Here is a 14,475-nt window from a genome sequence, read left to right on the forward strand (position 1 = left end):
TCCGGCTTCACAGTTACACAGAAATATTTGATTTTGGGTTTGAATAAACAGAGAGCAAAGAAAGGCTAATCTGGTAAATTTAGTCTTCTTTTTAGGCTTTCAAGAAAGTCATTCACATCTCATTTAGAAGAGAATCCTTTTTAAATTTCATTTTTAAAAAAAGATATGCACAATTAAGAACATATGAGTTTCCAAATCTCAATTCACTCAGTGGTCTGTGTTTTCCCAATTATGCATACTTTTATTCAGTGGTTATGGAGTTATTTAAGACAAAATTCTACAGGCAGTGGGTTTGGCATACGTCAATGATACTGGTCAAACTTTAAAGATACTTTTTCTTTCCTTAAAAAGGAAAATCAAACCCTAAGGAATGACACCTCCTCAGAGGCTACATGAAATATTTATGCCGAACATTTCTTAAGCCTGAGTGGTCCTGACACCATTTCTCAAGGTCCACAGAGGGAATCATGGCTCTACGGTTGTGGGGAGGGTACAGGATGCCAAACTGGTCTGATTCCTTCACTGTATCAGTTCTGTCTCCCCACTGAAACCCCAGTGTTCTCATCTACTTTCTCTGTCCCCACAGTTCCTCTGTCCTCCAACAAGGCCCGCATGGCCAAATTCCACAGACATATTTCCATTTGAACCTTACCGAATGTATCAAAGCAAATTTAAATACATGAAGTCGAAAAACACAAAATTATGGGGGAAAAGTAAGATTCCTGTTTTCCAAACCATATTAAACTCCTTCTAGAAACAAAAATATCTATCTCATATTCTGAACAGTCTCTGCCTCACCCAGGTAACAAGAGAAACCCATGCCTTGCCTTTTTACATAAGTTCTTGACACCTCCTCCTAAATAAGCCCCCACAGTCAGAATCCTTGTGCTTTGAAGGAGGGATGAATTACGCAGATTCCAGAGAGTGGTCTGGGACTGAATTGGGTGAACAAGGCAGGCAATCCCCAGACTGAGTTATAAAGAGCCAAAGCTGGTGTCTTACATTCCGGCCCATCTTGAGGGGACTGGCTTCTTGTGTCTCCTACAGGGACGCGATGGTGGTGGGTTCCTGAGAAGCCCCGAGGATAGTGCTAAAAACGGGGACACATAGCCTCCATGGAAGAAGGATGTGAACCACTAATGTGGGCTCATAAGTGTAATGCAGGGAAACAATAAGGGTCCTTACATCAGGCTGTTCATAAGGGTTTTGAGGAAATCTGTGTAGAAGAGCCACATGTTCTCTACGCCCCTGCCCAGCGCCCTCCATCAGAAGAAAGAATAATTGAGCAGGCATCCCAGAGAGAAGGCTACAGTAGCAGCTACTGTTCCCAGCCCTTCTATCACGGCACTGAATGTGGGTGGAGGGTAAGAGAGAAGCCACAAGGGACTCCCAAGGCCCTCTGGGACCAGCCTCTCCAGCCTCCCCTCCTCCTGCTCCCATCACCCTGGCCTCCTTTCCCTTCCAGAACATACCATGCTGTTGAACATGCTTTCCACCTAAAACAACCTGGCCTCACCCCACCTACCTTCTCCATGTTCAGCACTGCTTATCTATTTCCCCAGGAAAACTCACCACTACCCACTCCCTCCCCCACAAGCTCAGGAAAAAAGTCTCCTTCAGGATACTGATTAGTCAACGTTTATATTTATGCTGCTGCTAAACAATCTGTCTCTGCCAAACTGTGAGCTCCATGAGGACAGTTCCTCTGCATTTTATAGCCCACCTCCCTGACCCTACTCCCCTCCTTCTACCCTCACCCGCTTCCTGCTCCCAGTACCATTCCACCCTTGGTGCATAACCTGTGTCTGGTGCAGAGCAAACACCTAGTACGAATAGAAGGAATCATGGGCACTCCTTCATACCAGTTGAAAGAACAAATAAGCCTTTATCCTCCATAACCATCTCCTGACATTCTAAACTCAAGATCAGCCTGGCAGCAAAAGTTAGAGAAAGAACATTGGCCAGAGGAGTTGGGGGGGGGTCAGGAGATGGGGGTTCAAGTTCCACCACAAGAAACTATGCAGAAAAACCCCTCCGGTACCTCTTTCAGTTTTGGGATGCTGAGGCTGTGCTGGGGAAGCACCCTCACTCTGTACACAATAAGGAGAATTGAGCGTTGACTCCACTGTCTTAAATGTGTTCTTTGCTTGCTTTAATTAATCCATTTTCTCTCACTATTAGGGAAAAGATAAAGTTCATTCTCAGGTTCCAGTTTTGCTCCTTGCTTTTTATTTGCCAAATCCACAAATCGATGATAGTTTATGAACTAAGTTTAGCTCAGAGACGCCCACGGTACCCCCAGTACCCTGAGGAAAGTTCTCTGCTAGTTCAGCAGAGTCTCAGTACCCACGGCTATTAATTAGTTTCTAACCCCTTTGGCACACTTCTGTTTAAGGAGAGTATTTTTTTTTAACTTTTTCCATATTCCTCTAACTATACAGGATATGAGAGACCTTAGACCCACAGACACATCATTTAGAGCTCTTTGCCCCTTAACTATGGGGCTTAATGTGACCCTGGGGTGCTGGACTCATTTGCATGGGCTTGAGAGAAGCAATCATTAAATATTCAAGAATCCTGCAGGCCCACTGGAAGGTTGGAATTGGCCACGGTGGGAGTGCTCACACTAGAGAAAATAGTAAGCGCCATAAACCAGGGACTTTTTCTTCTCCAGAGAGCTAGTTTACATGCACACCATGCTTGATCCTCATGTGCTTGGTGCTTTGCCCATTTTAACCGACCAGGAAAGCTTTCCTGATGATCATTAATATCAAAACCAGATAGTATGAAAGAGGAAATGCATGCTCACTCTGTTTGTGACCCTGGGAACAAGTTTTGTAGATTTCACACTGAGTGCCACAAACTCTGGCTCCCAGAGGGGCCTCTGGCCAGCCAGCCACTGCCCAGTCTAGGAAGGCATGTGTCTAACCTTATTAATGTGCAACATTCGTCTTTCTAAATGGTCTGAACTTCCACATCACGGAGTCTGAGTACAGTTAACTAACATGTTCAGCAATGGATGCCTCATTAATGCTACATATGAAGGTTGTGCTCTCTAATGTCACCACCTGGGTGCCTGCACATGGATCTGAGTCCCTTTCAGCACACAGAACAACCTTTGTTTCCCCAACAGTAGGTAGTGTTTAGTCTCTGGAAAATTGGTAACAAAATATAAACACAAAAGTCTAACAACTCTAATAGATGCAGTAATTTCTTCTAAGAGAAATATAATGACATATGGTGGGTATTCCTTGATGTTCTATGAGAAATAAACAGAGCCTACAAAAGAAATCATAAAACCTTTTCATCAACCTTTTCATTTCTAACCTGAGGATATCTGTGACCATGCACACAGGTCTTTCTCTCTCTCTTTCTTTAATGACTGACACATCATACCTCGTGTTTGGCTTCAGGTTCTCAATGGGCAAATGAGTTACCGAGGAAGCTTGAGTGGACCACTTGTTTCTAATGAAGTCTTCATAGGATGCACTGTAAACCAGGTAACCTGCAGATGGAGATACAGAAGGATCCACTGAGCATCAAGGAACCACATCACCCAAGAGGCGTGCCTGATGGAAGGGGATGGGGTGGAGGCCATGGCACAGAGGCATTGCCGTCTGAGGGTAAAGTTCAAGAATGGGAGCAACCTCCATGTTGTGTCTGGATCGGTATAATGGAAACTTCTGATGAATTCAGATGTGGATAATAAAATTAAACACACTTCTTGACAACTACTCATTCCCTACTTCTCTTCCTTCTCTTTATCTCTCACATTTCCCAGCCGCCTTCATTTCCTCAGAACTAATCACCTCAACTGACCTTGACAGCACAGAGAAAAAGGCAGTGGAAGAAAAAGCAGTGATCTCCACGAAAATATTTAAGAATTTCTTGTCAGAGATGTCTACAATTGTCCTTACATGAAATGACAAAACTGTTGATAGCAAATGTTGTGTGTGTGTGTGTGTGTGTATGCACAAACGTGCACTAGCATGTGTATGTGGGACTGAAAGACTCCAGATTTGCAATGGTCTCCTCACCCAGTTGGTGAAGGCTCTCACTTGATTGCTAGTTGTTGAATATCTGTGCCTGCCCTTGACCTTGATGTCTAGTGACAGAAGTCAGGCAGGGCCTTCTGCCTTCTCTGCTATGAATGGACCGCAGCGGGCCCTGACATCTGCCCAGCCTTCAAGGAGACCTTGGAAGGCCAAGTGAAGTCATGGCTCAGCGCATCCTCTACAGTCTCCCATGTTATACACAAAGGAAGAAAACATCCATCAGGAATTTCCCATGTGTCAAACATTCCAAACACATTCAACCAAGTTTTATTTTGATTAATTCTCCTGTTCCTAGTATGTTGACATCTCTATCCCCATTTTGACACAAGAGAAAACGGAGTCTTACAGAGCCATTAAAGCATGATATGAAACTGAAGAAGCATGAAACGGAAATATTCAGTGCCCTTGAGTCATGCAGGTTTTTACTTTTCATTCTAAAATAAAGGGAAAGACATTACAAGGTGGCACAACCAGACTGCTTTTTGTTTTGTTGTTTTTTCAGTGTTCCAAGATTCATTGTTTATGCACCACACCCAGTGCTCCATGCAATACGTGCCTCCTTAATACCCACCACCAGACTGCTTTCAATGCCTCCCTCTGGTGCACAGTGAAATGGGTCAGGTATGGGGTGTGGATTGGGTGGTCTAGCCCGCTGGCTACTGTAATATCCAAGGGACAGATGGCAACAACTAAGGTTAACTTGGTAGTTAATGGAGAGAAATGGATGGGTTCATGAGAAACGTGGAAGGTAAAACTGATAGGATTCAGTGATGAATTGAATATGGTGGGGGAAATTAAGAAGATTTGAAGACAATCCCATGCTTATAGAAAAAGGGTGAAGAATAGGGTCATTCTCTGAGATAGGAAACTCAGATGAGTAGGTTTGGGAATCAGAAGGATCATGAGTTTGATTTTGGATATGCTGTCTGAGATGCTTTGGAGACATTCTGTGATGATATCAAGTGCCCATTTGGTTTGTGTTTGAAGCTCAGAGGAGAGATAGGCTTAGCCTTGAGCTATAAACCAATGACTCATCTCCAGGATGAATTAAAACTATGTTCCTGGGTAAGATCCTGGAGGGAGAAGAGATGGAGCAAAAAGGAAAGAGGAATTGAGACCATGCCCTGAGAAGTTCCAACACTTAATTCTGGGGCATTAAATGTCTGTCTCACAGATAAGCGTATGAGAATGACTCAGATATTGAAAGAAAAATGTCACAAGTTTAGGGGGAGGAAAATGTTAACAGCATCGAATGCATCTATGAGGGAAGCTACTTTATTTAACAACCTGTGGCTGCTGATTACTTTCCACAAGAGTCATTTTGGTGACATAAAGAGAGTGGATTAGAGGCACACAGCTAACCAACGGGCATATCAGGAACAGGTGCACTGGGCTCCATAGCCCTTTCCACACTGTTCCCTGGAGTTCATTCTTCTCTTCTTTCAACACATACTGTGTGAGAACTCATGAAGGGCTGCTGCTCCCTCCACAGGGTTTCCTCCTCTGCTAACAGTGACATCAAGCCATGTGTGCTTCCCGTGATGCTGTAGGTAACAACGGCGGGTGCTATGTTTGATCTGTTGTTCTGCCTGCACCTGGCAGGGCTGTCGTGACTGAAATGTTCCATGGTCATCAATTTAGCAGGCACAGCTTCAAACTGGGAATGCCCAAGTCCCCGGAAATACCTCCCTTATTTATATTAGGGACATGAGTACCTGTAATAGGAGCACTGAGGTTTGGTTTCGGATGAGGTGTAGGGTACATGATGATGTGATGAGACCGAAATCTCCAGGGAGCTTTGTCTCCTTGGGATTCGTATTAACAAGAGCACGTGATTCAGAAACACACCCTCTACAGGATAATACAGGAACCGCATCTGAATTAAGTCCAGAGGCAGAATCTTGGTCCCAGGGTTGACTCTTCCACAGGACAGGGCATATTAAGAAGTCTTTCAGGGCCTGTGTTGCAGGGTCTGACCATGCAAGTGGCTATGTGGACTCTGTGACCATTTGTGGGATTACAGAATGCTAGAGACCATTTGTGGGATTACAGAATGCTAGAGAATCATATTTTGCATCAGAAGGAACCAAAGTCCAGAGAGATGAAGCAGCTAGTTCAAGGTCATACAAACCAATGTGGGACTAAGATTCAGGACTTTTGACTTCCACCTGGTATTCTTTTTTTTTTTTTTTTTAAAGATTTTATTTATTTATTTGACAGAGAGAAATCACAAGTAGATGGAGAGGCAGGCAGAGAGAGAGAGAGAGAGAGAGAGAGAGAGAGAGGGAAGCAGGCTCCCTGCTGAGCAGAGAGCCCGATGCGGGACTCGATCCCAGGACCCTGAGATCATGACCCGAGCCGAAGGCAGCGGCTTAACCCACTGAGCCACCCAGGCGCCCCCACCTGGTATTCTTCATACTACTTCACAAGGCTTCCCTTGTGGCCTGTATGTCATCCTTTTGAAAGGAGGCATTTGCCTTCATCCATCCAGTCCACCCATCCATCCACCCACCCACCCATCCATCCACTTATCCATCACCCATTCATCTCTTATAGTCTGTATTTTCCACCTACGGTCAATGAGAACTCTGAGCATCTGCCTTGGACACACCTGTTACTACATCTCCCGGGGTGGCTTTGTCCCAGTCCACAATGACAAATGAGTGGCAGCCTTCCATGGCGACCACAGTGATGTTGCGGGGGGGATGCTGCGGAGGCAGGTCACTCTTCCTCATGTCATTTGGAATGATTTCATCCAAGCTATCCACTTGAAAGTGATCCAGAGCATCGGTCAGAGAACATGGGGCTGATGGGTCTTTACTTAGGTATGTCACATAAGGAGCTGGAAAAGAAAAGAGATACCCAACTGTATTGTTGAAAACTTTCTCTAGAGGCAGAAACAGAATGTCTGCTGGATGGAGCAGACCTACCATCCAGTCTTTCCCTGCTAGACAGAGGCTTCAGCACCATCAGCCCTGATGATAAACTCATAAACACATCCTTAGCTCTCCTCAATGGATCCACACATTTACATCTTCCAATCCAGAAGTTTCAGAAGATTGGTCTCCCCATCAATATCAACGACTGGGTCTTCAAAGTAATTTTGAAGGACCCCCAAACTATAAATGAATGTCATATAAGTCTGCAGCATTCCACCATTTGTATGCTCAGATGTTTGGAAAGGTATGAATCGGGCCCAGCTGACACTTAACTAGAGCTCTCTTGGCATTGTTCACCTCCTAGACTGTGCTGGAACCAGGAAAAAAAATACCCTGATGAGGATGTGCACTTTCTAGCCTCGAGTCATGGGTGGTCTTCCCTAGAGCTTCAGAGATACCCAGATCATCCAGGATATTTGCACAAGGCCAGGCCTGAACAGTCTTTACAACATTACTGCTAAGTACAATACAGCTACTCACATTTATGGACAGGTTCATGGTTTTTTACACATATTATCTCAGTGGATACAAGGGCCCTGGGAATAAAGCAGGACATGGACAGATATTCCATGTTCCAGGTGAGCCAACTCATGCTGAGAGGGCTCACAAAGCAAGTCTCAAACAAGGCTCTACCTCCAGCCCACACTTCTTTATTATAAATGCTCTGTAAGAAGCAGAAATGTCAAGGAGTTGGAGCTGGGGCTTCATATATGCAAAACTCTGAAGTCTTTTCAAGTAACAATTTCTAGTACTTTCTAAATGTCCCACTGCATCTTTTGGTATAGGTTCTCATTCTTGGTGGCCACTGAGACTAAAAGCAATTTTTAGAACCTCTAATATCCAGTAATTTGTATAAAATTAGACCTTGAGAGCTTGTTGATGGATCTAATCAGGTAGTTCTGGGGAGTAATGTACTATGCTTTGAAGAGTTTACAAACATAAAAAAAAAAAAAAATAGCCGGACAATAGTAAGCCTTTCAGTCTTGAGAAAAGTTCTGTGGAACAGCAAACAATAGTGCTGAAAGCATTTTCATTTCTGTCCTGGAGCCACAGAGAGGACGGACCAGAACATTCAGCAAATTCAGTCTGCTTAATGCCAGGGGCCAGCATTAGTGCTTGCCTCAGGAATGCTACCTCAAATTAATATTCTAGTTCTTCAAGCACATGAGATTTAGACACTCAAGACTACATCTTGGCTGGCAAGCACTTTTCTCTGCTTATGGCAGAACATTTGTTTTGGAAACAGAAAAGTGTGATATTAGTTTAAGCTGTTGCCTGTCTCCACTTGGTAATATTTTTTTTCCGCTTTGTAATGTACTAATCTAACTGTCTCGTTAGTGAAGTTCATTAAGGGCATGGGAAAAGAAGACTCCCAAAGGGAGTGAAGCACAGTGTAGCGAAATAGAATTTCTTCTTGAAATTGTTTAATAACTGAGAAGGAAGAGTCAAGTAAACGTCTAGATTCCTAGTCCCCAAGGCTAATGAAAATTAGGAAACAACAGAAGAAAACCAGCTTTGGCTCTGTGGTACCTTAAGATGTACCAATAGCTCAATTCAGTAAGCTGCTCATCTTTGAGGAAGAACTTAACAATGTATAGGTGAGTCCCAGTGGAAGCCCCAACTTGGAAAAGTTGCTAGAACACAAACAGTCATGTTCTCTGCTCCTGAAGATGTTTACAAGTGTTCTTACCCTTGGTCTACACGAGGCAGACTCTTGAAGCTCTACTTGACTGGATACCAGATGTTCTCCTGCCAACCCCATTCCCATGACCTGCAGAAAGCAAGCTAATATGCCTTCCAGCAGGACTGACTCACTGAGTCACCCTGAATGGAAACTTCACTCTGGGAAAGCTTCTGCTCCAAATGTGCTGCCTTGGCCAAGTCAAGAAATTGGTTATGCTCTTCCTCAAAGAAAAAAGTTAAAACCCATGTTTCTCTGACAAAGGAAATTCTATTTACCAACAAATCGTTTCTTTCCAGCCAAATCGAACTCTTCTCCAGGAAAGGAGCTAATGGAGCCTTCTGGTGAGATGACCTCGGGCACCGCAGCCGTGGTGGAGGGCCTGGTGGTGGTCGGTGGCCTTGAGGTCTCAAATTCATAATCTGAAATGATATAAAGGCTTTGTAATTGGGCTCCTCCAGAAAAGGGGCATACCTTCTCAAAATTCAACTCGAGATTAAAGCACACATGCACACACCCCTCCAAAATAAATGCTATGCCTGAACCTAATTTGTTCCCAATGAAAAAGTATCCCTCCTACTTCAATCCCCTCAGAGAAGCAGCTACAGATAAAAGAAGGGAAGAGGGAAAGGAAACACATACGAGCAGAAAAATGAGGCTTTATATTCAGAGCTGGACAGAACCTTAGAATTCATCCAGTTTAGCACGCTCCTGCTACTGGCCCCCAGACATTCTGTATCTAAATAATTTTCTCTTTTAGAGCCATGAAAGAGTCACATCAGAAAATAAACTTGATTTTTTAAAAAAATTTACCTTCTGGGTATGGGCTTCTTTCCTGGGGACCGGGTGGAATGAATCCTATTAAAAAACTAATCCTTTAACATTTAAAAAAGAAAACTCTGCTCCCTTTCAACCGCTCAAAAATAAAAAGAAAGTAAGAATGGAGCTTAATGTTTTCAGAGGTGCTAAGAAACTCTTCTTTTTCTCCTGACATCTGTTGTTTTTCTTTTAAGTCAGTTTTTTCTTAAACTGTGGGATGAAACCATTTATCAAGCTTTACGATGACTGCATCAAAGGTGACATTATTCTCACATCAGGGTTTTGGGGCACCTGGAGTTCCAGATAATGGCAGACAAGGAAGCACAAAAGTGAGAATATCCTGAGTATCAAAGGCCAGCCCTGCCATGCAGACAAAATGCCCACATGAAAATTGCAAAGACAATTTATAAAACAGACAGAACCATCACAGGGCCACAGGGTCATACGTAGACTAACTGCACTGGCTCCAGATTCTAGCCAAAGCATATTACATTCTCAGTCTTATAAGCTTATACCTGCTTGAAAAGATTTTGTGATAAAAAAACAAACAAACAAACAAACAAAAAAAACCAAACCTGAATAGCACTGCATTTCTCTTTCTTTCTTTTTCTCTTTCTTTCTTCCTTCCTTCCTTCCTTCCTTCTTTTTTTTCCTTCCTTCCTTCCTTCCTTCCTTCCTTCCTTTTCTTTTTTAGAGAGTGAGAGAGCACAGGCATGCACAGGAGCAGGGGGTGGGTGGAGGGGGAGGGGCAGAGGAAGAGAGAGAAACTCAAGCAGGCTCCATGCCCGGTGTGGAGTTCCAGGCAGGGCTTGATCGTTCAACACTGAGATCATGACCTGAGCGCAAATCAAGAGTCAGATGCTCAACTGGATGAGCCGCCCAGGCGCCCCCATGGCACTGCATTTTTTAAACACAATTAGAAAAGGAGAGAAAAGAGAACAGTGAGAGGAGCCAACAGAGGAAGTGGAGTCACGGGTTAAACCAAGTCAGGTCACAAGGGGTGGTGGAAGTACCGGCCCAGACAAGCAGCTCCAGAGTTCCAGGGGGCAGGGAGAGAACGGGGACAAAGGTGCTCGTGTGGAGGTTTCATTCACATATGAAACTCACTGTTTTCCTTTGGATCAAATAGCACCGGGGGCTAACTTGGAAGCTAGGGTACAACCACCTTCCCTGAGCATTACCACGCAGCCCAGAGTTCTGAGAGACACTTGGAAAATTGAGATCATCCACTTAGTAATTAAAGTGAGAGAAATTGTCCACATCCAAACTGTAAAAATCAGCTGGTACCTTCGTCATAGATAACGTATGCCTCTTCTGTGGGCATTGCGGTGTCAGTCTCCAGTCCTGAGAATTCATCTAGTGAAGAAAAAAGGGAGAAAGGTTTCCGCTCAGTGGCTGGGAACCGTGCCCCGGGCAGAGCGTCCAGTCCCCACCATCCTTCCACAGAGGTCAGTCGCCAGGCCAGAGTCGCCCAGCTTTCTCAGAAAGGAGAGCATTAGAATCCAGACAGGGAATCCAGACTTCCTTTCCTTTACATTCAGGGGCGGGCACCCCGAATGCCCCCTGGCGATCGGAGGAAAGCCACCCACTAGCACACCCACTTTCTGGCACAAAGCACCTTCTGACCTCCCTACCACACACAGTGCTCACTCACCTGCCTGTCCAGGGAGCTCTAAGGAGGCCGTGAGAAGGGCCCCAGGCCAGCAGTCATAGGCCCGAGAACACACATTCTCAGAAAGCAGGGGGATGGGAAACTGCTGCTCAGGGTGGGCATCCCTCCACTTGCGAGCCCCTTTGTTTATTAGGTCTTCATATTCCTTACCCCCTCAATCTTGCCACAATCACATATTCTGGAAGCAGGTTGATTTCCTGCCTCTCCCATATTCTATGTTGGCAAACCACACCAATGTGAATTATCTGTGCCTCCCTGCTTCCCTTCTAACCCCCCACCCTCTCTGGTAGGAAGCCCGCAGCCCAGGGCCTATGAGATGCTCTAGCACCTACTTTGCCATTTAGGTGGGGACCCTCGGTGTGTTCTGATGGGGCCAATGGATGTCAGCAGGACAGAGGTTGTAAATTACTATCCACCCTTCAGGGCTCAGGACTGTCATTTCAAGAACAGCTATTAAGACATATTTTTCAGGGCAGCTGGGTGGCTCAGTGGGCTAAAGCCTCTGTCTTCGGCTCAGCTCATGATCTCAGGGTACTGGGATCGAGCCCTGCATCGGGCTCTCTGCTTGGTGGGGAGCCTGCTTCCCCTTCTCTCTCTACCTGCCTCTCTGCCTACTTATGATCTCTCTCTATCAAATAAATAAACAAAATCTTTATTTTAAAAAAAGGCATAATTTTTCCTAGGTTAGTCCAACGTCAATATTCTTGGATACAAGAGGAATCACTGCTGGGGTGGTTCAAATCAGTTTTCAAGTTCACACCACCCAGTTTGGGGCTATTTTGCCATTGCTTCCTTGGGTGCCATTTTCCTTCCCTTGTCAATTTAACTTTTTTTTTTTCCAATTTATTTATTTTCAGAAAAACAGTATTCATTATTTTTTCCCCACACCCAGTGCTCCATGCAAGCCGTGCCCTCTATAATACCCACCACCTGGTACCCCAACCTCCCACCCCCCCCCGCCACTTCAAACCCCTCAGACTGTTTTTCAGAGTCCATAGTCTCTCATGGTTCACCTCCCCTTCCAATTTACCCAAATTCCCTACTCCTCTCTAACGCCCCTTGTCCTCCATGCTATTGGTTATGCTCCACAAATAAGTGAAACCATATGATAATTGACTCTCTCTGCTTGACTTATTTCACTCAGCATAATCTCTTCCAGTCCCGTCCATGTTGCTACAAAAGTTGGATATTCGTCCTTTCTGATGGAGGCATAATACTCCATAGTGTATATGGACCACATCTTCCTTATCCATTCATCCGTTGAAGGGCATCTTGGTTCTTTCCATAGTTTGGTGACTGTGGCCATTGCTGCTATAAACATTGGGGTACAGATGGCCCTTCTTTTCACGACATCTGTATCTTTGGGGTAAATACCCAGGAGTGCAATTGCAGGGTCGTAGGGAAGCTCTATTTTTAATTTCTTGAGGAATCTCCACACTGTTCATGGTCTTCTTTTTCTTCATTCTTGGTTCACATTCATTTCTTTTTCTTTTATTTTTAGCCAGATCAAAAATGAATAAATTATCTAACTTTTGCAACCCAAAAGGAAAGAAGAAAAGGGAAAAGGATAGCATTTCTTTGCTGGATTCTCACTGTGGAGTGTAATTCTTGTACTGGGACACTGCAGTGCATGCAGCAGCCACAGAAATCATGCCTTTTACCTACAAACTGGGATCACGTCTTCAATGAGTGTCTTTTAAGTCTTCTGGCAAAAGTAAACATTCTACTGAGTGATTTAGTGCTCTTTTTTTTTTTTTTTCACTTAAGCTCAAATAAAGTCAGGCATAATTTTCCTAAAATAGCACCATCTTGGCTCCAGGTAAAAGTAAATTCCAGATGGAAGAAAGCATTTTGTTTTGTTTTTTTTCTTTTTTAAATTGACTCTCAGAATTTGTCCCACCTGATTGCCATTTTGAAGCATTGGGAACTACATAAAACTAGATACTTCATACGTCAACTCAGCATCATTGTCAAAAGCTTCCAGCTTTTCACATGAAAGAGCCACAGCTGGCAGGCACCAACGTAGTAGTATGGTTCATTCTCTGAGTGGTTTACCCACATGGTTATGAAAAAAATTGAGTGCAAGCTATCACCAAAGAATTAGGGTCTTGGCTCCAGAGATATTTAACAAAACTATAAAAAAAATTCTGAGTAGACGTTTAAAGAAAAGGTAAGACAGCCCTTTGAAAACCAAGGATATTCGTAAATTATAAAGTTTGTCCAGCTCAAGTGAATTTTCAATTATTCTCCTTGTATTTTCTGTTTTCAGAGTGAGCTGTGAGTGAGTGGACTCATTTTCCATAATGACTGATGTTTTTCTTTAATGGCCCAAGATCATGTTACAAATTATTGAAGATGTTCAATTTCCACACATTTCCACACATGCATGATAGCATCTGATCCACTGTAGAACTGGAACCTGAAAAACAAAGACCACTGGCTTTTACTTGTGAGTTAGAAAAATGGAAAGTGCCTATAGATTAAGACATTGCTTAGATACCCAAAGACAAATAATAAGGTACCATGAAGAATGTGAGATGAGCAGAAGGCACTGTCTCTACTGCAAAGAATTTGTTATTTAATGGGGGAATCAGATCAAGCAAAAAAAAAATGTGTGTGTGTGTGTGTGTGTGTGCGCGCGCGCGCGTGCGTGTGCGTGTGTGTATGGCAAGAAAGCGAGAAGAGTAAAAGCAACAAAACACTGAAAACAAGCATATAATGTGCTTCCAGGAATATACATACACATATGGCATGCATAACAAATGAGGAAGTACGTAAATACTGCTTGAATTACTGGAATTCTTGAATGACACAAGGTTATTCCTAGAATGTTATTTTAAAGCAGTGTTTTAAAGGAAAAGAGTGCATGATTTAACCCGGGGAGCCAAGACTTTGAGATTTGAAAAATTGGAGGGCTAGGGGCACCTGGGCAGTGCAGTGGGTTAAGCCTCTGCCTTCGGCTCAGATCATGATCTCAGGGTCCTGGGATCAAGCCCCACATCGGGCTCTCTGTTCAGCAGGGAGCCTGCTTCTCCCCCTCTCTCTGCCTGCCTCTCTGTCTACTTGTGATCTCTCTCTGTCAAATAAATAAATAAAATCTTTAAAAAATAAAATAAAATCGGAGGATTAGAAACAAAATTTTAGGACTTCACCAGTGGGATATAATAACAAATGGGTGACGAGGTGGGATTATGGAGCAGGGGTCCGGAAGGACAGGTATTCATTTGCTGATTACTAATGTAGGTGCAAGATCATAAGCACTACCACAACAATCATTTGAGACTACTGCCCTACAAAGTGCTATGGCTA

At 43.9% G+C, this 14,475-nt stretch overlaps 1 protein-coding gene across 3 annotated transcripts in view; it reads right to left on the minus strand.

Moving 5' to 3' along the window:
• FNDC1 (fibronectin type III domain containing 1) overlaps positions 1–14,475 on the minus strand; it is an 87,389-nt gene that overhangs the window by 11,424 nt on the left and 61,490 nt on the right. For all 3 annotated transcript variants that reach the window (XM_044242933.1, XM_044242943.1, XM_044242924.1), the window contains 4 exons: positions 10,782–10,850; positions 8,954–9,097; positions 6,667–6,897; positions 3,397–3,505 (listed from right to left, as the gene is read on the minus strand). In XM_044242933.1, coding sequence (XP_044098868.1) covers positions 3,397–3,505; positions 6,667–6,897; positions 8,954–9,097; positions 10,782–10,850 — 553 coding nt within the window. The remainder of the gene's footprint in view (positions 1–3,396; positions 3,506–6,666; positions 6,898–8,953; positions 9,098–10,781; positions 10,851–14,475) is intronic.

This window comes from Neovison vison, chromosome 1 (assembly GCF_020171115.1).
Source record: "Neovison vison isolate M4711 chromosome 1, ASM_NN_V1, whole genome shotgun sequence".
Lineage (NCBI taxonomy): Eukaryota > Metazoa > Chordata > Mammalia > Carnivora > Mustelidae > Neogale > Neogale vison.